Consider the following 8,906-nt stretch of genomic DNA (forward strand, 5'->3'; position numbering starts at 1 on the left):
TTTATCTGTGTCTTTCACATTATTATGGAAATTATTATAAGTAGGAACTGAGTGTTTTTGACAAATGCTGTTGTTACAAGAGTTACACATTGGTAGTTGGTTTACTTGAACCACAAATGTAACAAAAGGTTCATCTGTTTTGAGCCACCTCAGGCTGATTTCTTCTTCTTTCTTCTTAAGGGTAGACCAAGAAGAATGCTCTGATCTTTAGGGAGTGATAGGATTTTTGCTCGCTCTGTCAAATTTTCATCCTTTAGTTCCATGGCCAGGTCAGAAAGATATTTCTACCACACTAAGGATTCCAAGGGCTTGGTCATCTGGTAAATTTGCATGGAGTTTATTCTGACAGTATCCAGATATCAGAAGAAAACTGTCATTGGCCATCTTTTAGTTCTTCTAAAAGTTGAAATCCTTGAACACACGAAGTCGACTGTGTCCACACCCCCTTTCCTGCCATTGTAATCCATAACTTGAATTGACTTAACAGTTTCATCATCCAGTTTGTTTTGGCCATGTAAAGTTGACAAAACCAGTACAACCTTTTGCTTTTTAGTAGCAAAAGAGACCAAAGTTGAAATATCATTGCATCCAAATATATGACGACAAGGAACCAGTTTTTTTTTATCTTCTGCCATGAATTCAGCCAGGATTTTGGTCTTATTCATTCTCGAAAGTTCCCAAGAAAATGCTGACCAGTAACACATATTCAGTTAATGGATAACTACTGAAGCAGTTATCTGCGGTTACGTTTTAATTAGTTTTTAGGAGTGGTTCAGTCAGATTTTTGACTGTGTTGAATGGTCTGCTATAAGTGATGTGTTGTCCAGACTTTTGTATCCCACAGTAATCATCATATTATATGTGTAAAAATTTATGAATAATGCACAGCGTAAACTTTGAGGCCATATTTGGCCAGCTTTTTGCCCACATATTTAATAAAACTGCATTGACCACGCAATAGCCACTGACATTTCATCAACTGTCACATTTTATTCAAAATTTTAGGGTTTTTGGCAATTGGCAAGAAAAGTAGAATGAAAATTTCAGATTGGAGCTAACTTGTACACTTACAGATCACTCTTTGAGTGTCATAACGTCGTCAAATCATAGAGGCATCAACGACAATCAAAATCTACGATCACTAAAATTAGTGTGCAGAATCATGAATCCTGTTCTGTTGCTTGTGAAATACACGTTAAAATCAGTCCAGTTTGCAAATTTGACAGCAATCAAAAATAAAGCCCTGAGCACTGCTTTTATTTCCACCCTAGAAGTGGGCTTGTTGTCTCTTTGTCAAATTGCGCTGTTGAAAGACTAACTTCTTTAATTTTTTGTTTGACTGATGAAAATATTAGTGCATCTAACAATCTCATTGAATATTTATAAAGACATTATATTATAAAAAATATACTAGTTTTGTTTCAGTTCCTAGCCTGTCCTCTGGGGCCGGGAATTGTTTTTATACTAATTTTGGACTCGGTCTTGCCTTTTGATAAAATAGCCTTGTCAGCCTGAATTGTTTCATTGTCTTTTGCAGTGAAGAATATCAAGCCTCACATATCTGGAATATCCGCTTCATTCTCGACAAGAAGACCTTCTGGTGCTTCAGAGAACTCTTCCTCCAAGTCACTGCTGTTGTGATCCTCTTCAACAGATGCTGGTTCGAAATCTATATCATCTACATTATCGATTTCCTCTTCTTGCTGGTGTCCACCTCATTGTCTTTTACGCTCTTCCTCCGGGTCTCGGAGAATTCAGAGTATATCCTATGGCTTGTGAAAATGTTCCCTAAGAAATATGAGAAGATTCTCTAAGAATTGGAAATAAATAAATATTGTAATAAAATAAAAGCTTGGAGAAGGATCCTTATTGATAATCATAAAAACCTGCTTAGATAAATGTCTAAAAAAACATCAATTATGTCAAATAAAGCTATATAATTTCAAATTATCTGCAAAAGGTACATTCATTTTGCTCTAATGGAGAGTGAAAAGTAGAAAATGTATACGAGCACATGATGGTAATCTAGTGCCAGCCCGCACTTGCGAAGTGAGAATGGTGAGTAAGAAGGGAGACCTGTCCGAACCTGCACGTTGTCACTGGCACCATATGGTGTAACTACAGAATACTCTACCTCCTGGCCAACTCGTACTGGCCAACTCATACTGGCCAAATGAAATTTTCCTGATTCTTTTTTAAAAAGGACGATAAACTACTGCGTGCGCACCCGGATGGAGGTTAAGAAGATGACTGCCTTGACCGTGAGATAGAAACATCTTGGAAGTTAATATTGGAATAAGAGTGGAGCAGTATATTTCTCACTATCAATTTATTAATTGGGTAGCAAGAGTTAATATAGCCTTTTCAAATTGAATAGCAAGCATTTAGTAGGACAAAGTATGATTAACGTCTCTTGGTGCTTCAGTTTCTAGCAGCTCAGAAGCTCTTTGTTCATGGGAACTTCACACAGGAGGAACCCCACTGCAACACACGGTTGGGGACACTTGTGATGATGTAAGCACATCAGGTGGCAGTCTTGTGGTGCTGTGCAATGTCCCTGAATCACGTTCAGAATAAAAGAACACAAACCAAATGCAGAATAGCATTAAAGATATAACTAACTCATTATAACAAATCCTATGTTTTTTTCCCCCTTGTCATTTCATTCCCACTTGGCATGGAGGTGGGCAGCCTGTTTGAAGGAATGCAGGTGAAGTACATCCAACCTGTTTTTATTTGATTTCAGGCCTCTTGCAATATCTGGTGTTGAGGTTGGTTGTATTTTGGTTTCTTGGCCTTGGGTTGGGGATATTTGTTTTTTCCCTGTTGGGAGTAGATAATGGTGCTTGGGACATTTCTGGCATTTGCCTTCAGCTGAGGGGAAACCTCCAAAAACCCAGACTGGAACTGACGCTATTATCGCTGTTGTCTTCTTCTTCTAATCCAAATGTCATTGATGCAGGCATTCTGCATACCCATTGCAGAATTATAAATGTGTACCCTTGCACTATAATACCATTAGGGAGTATGTATTGGCATTTAAGTGCAAGAAGAGGCTATTGCAAGATGTCTGCTTATCAACTTTCAGGAAATAAGGAGTAATGTAATAGCAATGAAAAGCATCACTGGGAGGAGGTATGTGAAATTAGTCTTGCCATGTAAGATTGGCATTCTGAAGTAGTTCATAGTTTTTGACAAGTTCTGTCTCAACGTTTTATTTATTTTAAAAGTAAGCATTTTCATGAGATATTAAAATGGAATGACTTCAGCAGTTCGTCACTGATCTCTTTCACAAAGAGCAGCATTTCTATACTAACATCTTGTCACATGATAACAATGTCTACTCTACTGTTGCACAAATCATTGTGAAAGAAGCTTTAGTATCTTGTGGAATTAGCTATGATTCATGTGGCTACTTCTCAGTTCTCAGATGTGATTAGTAACTGTGGTTGATAATGAGTAGGGGTTGTAAGGTATAACCTTTAGATTTAGAGATTGTTTTGTAGTTCTTAAAATTTTGTACCAGGTATGCCCAAATTTAGACTGATAACATCTTAAAAGTTCATTGTTTTAAAAGTGAAGTATACATACTCATTGTTAGTTTGCCTTGTCAGTTCTGTTGACTATTGGGGCCATTTTGCAACATGTAGCCTATTACATTAGTCTAAGGTGTGGAGCCTACTTACTTTTTGCACCTGCTTGGTCGAATTTGAGTGGGTAGCTTCCTTATTGAATTGTTGCAAGATATATCTGAACCTTTCCTGTTAACCTGCTGCAGAAATGTTGAAAGTGGATGCACATAGTTTAACCTTAACATTACTGCATCTAGACATGCCGATAATAAGTGAGAGTGATTTGAAGAAATTGTTCTCAATGATGATGTCTACTAATGTAATGAGACCACTTCTTGAGAAGGGAATTGGGAAGATAACGAGCTTGTCACATGGTGAGTAGGGTTAACTGTTGCATTCTGGTGTTGTAACTAAATAGTTCTTGGTTCTAACAAGCAACCTTTGCAGATCCGTATGGTAACAATGTGTACTGGAATGATGCCGTGCTTGCAACAGTGGATGCAATGAGCATACAAAGACAGTGGCTGTGTTGTCAAGAAGCAAGGGGGCTAACTGCCACCGAGCGTAGCCATTGTCTCAGATCGGGGTTATGTATCGTCTGTGGGGCTGTAAGGCATAACCAGTTTCAGTACAAAGAGCTGACCACAAGGTGGTTTGCTTTGTCAACTTGTAAACATAAATGCGACTAAACACACAGATTGATGGCCAGTATGAACCTTCACTTGGATAGTTTCTGTTTGTATGTATGGCTGTGGGCAGTTATGACTTTGTCTCTTTTTGGTCAGAAGCTCATAGCTTTGTACTTACTGCGAGGAAGTTTTGTTTTGTTATCTGGCAATAGTAACGTCTTGTCAATGACATGGGCATCTGGTTGAATACTACTTTGCCACTTTGCAAATCTGAGACCACGTGCTTATATGTTCCATAAACAGGAGTAAATGCAAGTATTCTGGATCTGTGACAGTAGATACTGTCAAGTAAGAATTCAGAGTTGTTTAACCTCTTTCTAGTTACTCCATAGGTACAAATCAACAGCATTTGTATTATTGGCAGGGTATACCTTCTCAGGTAAGGGCAGTCGCAGCATTAAATTTGAAACTTCCTGGCAGATTAAAACTGTGTGCCGGACCGAGACTCGAACTCAGGACCTTTGCCTTTCGCGGGCAAGTGCTCTACCAACTGAGCTACGCAAGCACGACTCATGCCCTGTCCTCACAGCTTTACTTCTGCCAGTATCTCATCTCCGTGAGTCGTGCTTGGGTAGCTCAGTTGGGTTCCTGCCTCGAGATGACTGGGTGTTGTTGTGTAATCTTCATCCTCATAATTCATCCCCTTCATGGTCAGAGGAAGGCACTGGCATACCATCTCCACTAGCACCTTGCTTAGTACGGTGGTGCGGGTCTCCCACATTGTCCCCTTCACTCCTCGGAGTATGAGACCTCATCATCAACATCATTACATTTACAAATGTTTTTACTCAGTGATGTATAGGTTAAGCTGTTTCAAAAATAAAGTGATGTGGTCATAAAAGATACACTTTTCCCTGTTGGAGTTTTATACAATGAGAAATAATTAAAAGTTCACTGCCCCTAAAAACAGATACCACTATCCAGAGATTCATAATTTTGCTGTGGTTCATTGTGATTTTTAAAAGTCGCAGCAGTCACGTGCTACTCGTAGACACCTGTATCTGAAAAATGTGCTCGCAAGTCCCTCGCAGTGCCACTAAGGTGCATACTTCTATCTGCAACTTTTTTAGACCTAGAAAAGGGAAAGTAGTGTCAAAATAATCTTATCAGCTTATCTGAAGTTTGAAAATGTAAACCTTTGATATTCATGTTTCTGATGATTGAGCAGTACCTGTCTAGGATCAGTAATGAACATTGCAAACACAAGACAAATTAAATGGTAGACAATGAGTTGATGTTACCTTCCAGCAGCATATTCTTTTTGTCTGAACTGTTTACCATGGTTTCCCTCCCATATATTATTATAGGAGACAGATACATCCAGAAAGCATTTCCTAACACTGTGTTGATAAAGAAGTTTAACATGCAGGAATTCTGTTCTTGGTGTTCACGAGTTACATTTTATATATTCTGTACTTCTGACATTGTCTGTTTCTTAACTAACCTATTTTCATTTCTGAACCTAACCCCCTCATCTCACTAGACTTCATTCATGTACCTTGTTTTACTTTTAGTCTTAAAGCCTATTCGCAAGAAGTATCCATCACTGCTTTTAAATATTTGCCATCTGATGGAATTGAACTGTCATTTAAATGTTTTATTTTCCTTTTTCACGTCTTAGTTTTTCTTGCATGTACAGACTAAAATGTGTGGGTTACAGCCCTTTTATCCATTAAAATTGCACTCTTTCACCTTCTCTTTGAGTATTTTGCCTTTTAACTGTGCTGTCTGTTGACTGTAAGTTGAAAGATAGTGGTAGAATTTGAATAGTTTTATAGCATAAGTTGCCACAAAGTTACCCTTAACTTGGAATTGGCATCACCAGTCTGTGTGTAACTTTGCTATTACACAACAAATAAAAGTTGTGGGTAACATGTCATCAACATAACTGAGACAAGCAATTTTCATTAAGTACTACCAGATATGCAAGAGAAATCTTGAATATGTGGTAACATTGAAGTGTTGAAACATCAGATGATAAAGCTGAAACCAGTGACAATTGTGTTGGTTTCTCTGCAGCTGCTACCAGTTTGATTTTGGGTCTTGGGGTAAAGAAAAATGCAGTGGAACTTCAAATATTTGTATGCAGTCAATAGAGAGTAAGAAATGTCAATTTCAGTTCATACAGTCAATGTTTGATTATTAGCTTGATGAAAAGGCGACATTAAGTTCTCCTGTACAAAATAGCATGTATGTATATGATAATGGAATAGTTATACTGTCTATTTTTTCCTCACCCAACGGATTACTCTAAAAAATGAAACCCTGTATGGCAGTGAAAGAACGCATATGAGCATTCAAAATATCAAAAGTACCTCTACAATAAAAATTTTTGCACTGATAGAGAATGTCTTATATATGAAAATGACACCAGTGTAGAATTTAAAGTGTAACCTTAGCCCGAAACATCTTTGAAAGGCGCATAACTAGAAACATGTGGTCTCTCAGATCAACTAATATTTTATACTACAGAACTCCACATAAGTTGGCAGAAATCAAGTAAATAGTCGGTTAATTCAGGTTATAAGTAAATTTAATACTTTTCAATCCATATAAAAACTTTGTTTTTTAAATTATATAAAATAAACACGAAATATCACAAGTATGTGTGGTCATTCAGTGTCAGATTTCATATGATTTTCACCGCTGTTATATCAGACAATATATTCCTAAATATAAATAAAATATTGCAGAAACTGTAACAAAAGATAATAATCAACTGAACTGAAATATTAAATCACAACTCTTTCACACAGTCTTTCTGCTGTATTCCACGCCAAACTGGGTGACCAAATTTCATGCACTTATACACCGTTTTCCTCTTCCTGGATGCAGGGCACTTCATACACATCTTGCATCTGTCCATTCTGTCACTTGGTATGCCTTTGCTTGATTGCCAAGTGTCTCCCAGAACATCATTTCCTTGAAATTTCTAGGTAAATTTTGAATTTCCAGGCGTCTCCTTAGATGTGGCTCTATCAGATCCATGACCAGAGTTTGGTGAATTTGAGATGAGTTAGCATTGGGGTTCCTCCATAGTGCAAATACAGAACAAAACTGTTCATACAACTGATGTTTACAAGTGTGTGAAAGACTGGCACTGGCCAGCGCCTTGTACATCTGACGAATAATTGGCACATTTCATGTCAAGCAAATCTACTCCAGATTTCTTTGCGTTAGTATTAAATAATTTCTGGCTTATTTCTTATGGTATCATTTTCAATGGAATGATGCATTGAAGAGCAAGAATTACTGCCTTGTTTCTCTTAGGAACAAATGAAACCAGTGTTGTATTCTCTGAGAAACCATATAATGCTGACCCAACTGGCCTACTTTTATCAGCCAAAACCTCATGGGGAATTCTGCTTTTGTTCTTTCTGACCGTTCCTACGTATGTTAGCCTCTCTTGCTCAGCTCACAAATGAATTCTATGGATGTAAACCAGTTGTCAACAGTAACGTTTCTGTTACTTCCTTCTGTTGGTTTGCACAGACATAAAATAGCCTGAGTTGGTTTGGCAAGCTTTTTCTCTTCTTCGGTCAGGCTACATCCTTCATTATCTTTTCCTGAATATTTGTAGGCATTGAGGAGCTAAGCACTTCCAGCATCTACAAGGCGCATAATTTTTATGCCGCATTTGGCTGGGTTACTAGGCATATAAATTCAGGAAGAACATTTCCACCTGAATGGTACTAACAGTTCATCCACCGTAACGCTGCCTTTTACACAGTACAATTGCTGAGAAGTGAAAATTAATTTCTTAAAAATGTTTGATATTGCAGCTGCGCGATCTGACATTTCTTTCGTCTCTGGTAGTCGCATTGCCAAGTCTCAGGCTGTTTAGAAGTATTTCAAAGTGCTTTACTGACATTGTCACCACAAATATAGGACAACCAGACAGACCCTTTTTGAAAATGGACAGCATATCTTCATGAGACGATCTGAATATTGATGTCATCATTAGAAAGCTTATAAAAGCTTGATATTAATGTTGTCAGTATATCTGTAATTGGAGGGATTACTTGTTTCCTCTAACTGTGCCTTTGTTGTATTCAGTTTCGTGTTTGTATGTAAAACTATTTCATCTTTAGTGTTATCATCAAATAAATTCTCCCATATTTGAGATTTAATAGGACTTTGTCTCAAACTTTGACTTTCGGCTGTTAGGCCAGGTGTTCCTCCTTTCAGAATGTTGTGCTCTGGTGTTCTTCTCATTCTAACAGGCTCAGAATGTTCCCATGGACATTGTTTTCATCATTAAAGTACTGTGTTAGCTGTGAGGTATTTATCTGTAGTATAGACCGCTCCAGGCTCTTCTTCCAATAAAACATTTTCTTCACTAGTATCACTCTGTTTCACAGTGACTATCACCTATCACAAAATCTGAATCATCATCAGAATTGTCAAATGTGTCATCATCGATCCCATTTTTCTCTTCATCTAAATCCCATAACTGCGCTTACACCCTAGCTTCCAAATCTGGATTAGCTACACATATGTTACTCTTCTTAGAAAGTCGATCCATGCTATACCTGAAATACGAATTTGGATTAGCTGCAGATATGTTACTCTTCTCAAAAAGTCAATCCATGCTATACCTGAAATATAAATTCACACATAGCATAAGATGCTATAAAATAACAGC

The 8,906-nt window shown here is 37.6% G+C and overlaps 1 protein-coding gene across 1 annotated transcript; it reads right to left on the bottom strand.

Moving 5' to 3' along the window:
• Positions 1 to 359: 359 nt before the first annotated feature.
• LOC124613265 lies at positions 360 to 704 on the bottom strand. Its single transcript, XM_047141957.1, has one exon. It carries the CDS (start codon positions 702 to 704, stop codon positions 360 to 362), a length of 345 nt encoding a protein of 114 aa, XP_046997913.1.
• Between the last annotated feature and the right edge of the window lie 8,202 nt (positions 705 to 8,906).

Source organism: Schistocerca americana, chromosome 4 (assembly GCF_021461395.2).
Source record: "Schistocerca americana isolate TAMUIC-IGC-003095 chromosome 4, iqSchAmer2.1, whole genome shotgun sequence".
Classification (NCBI taxonomy): Eukaryota; Metazoa; Arthropoda; class Insecta; order Orthoptera; family Acrididae; genus Schistocerca; species Schistocerca americana.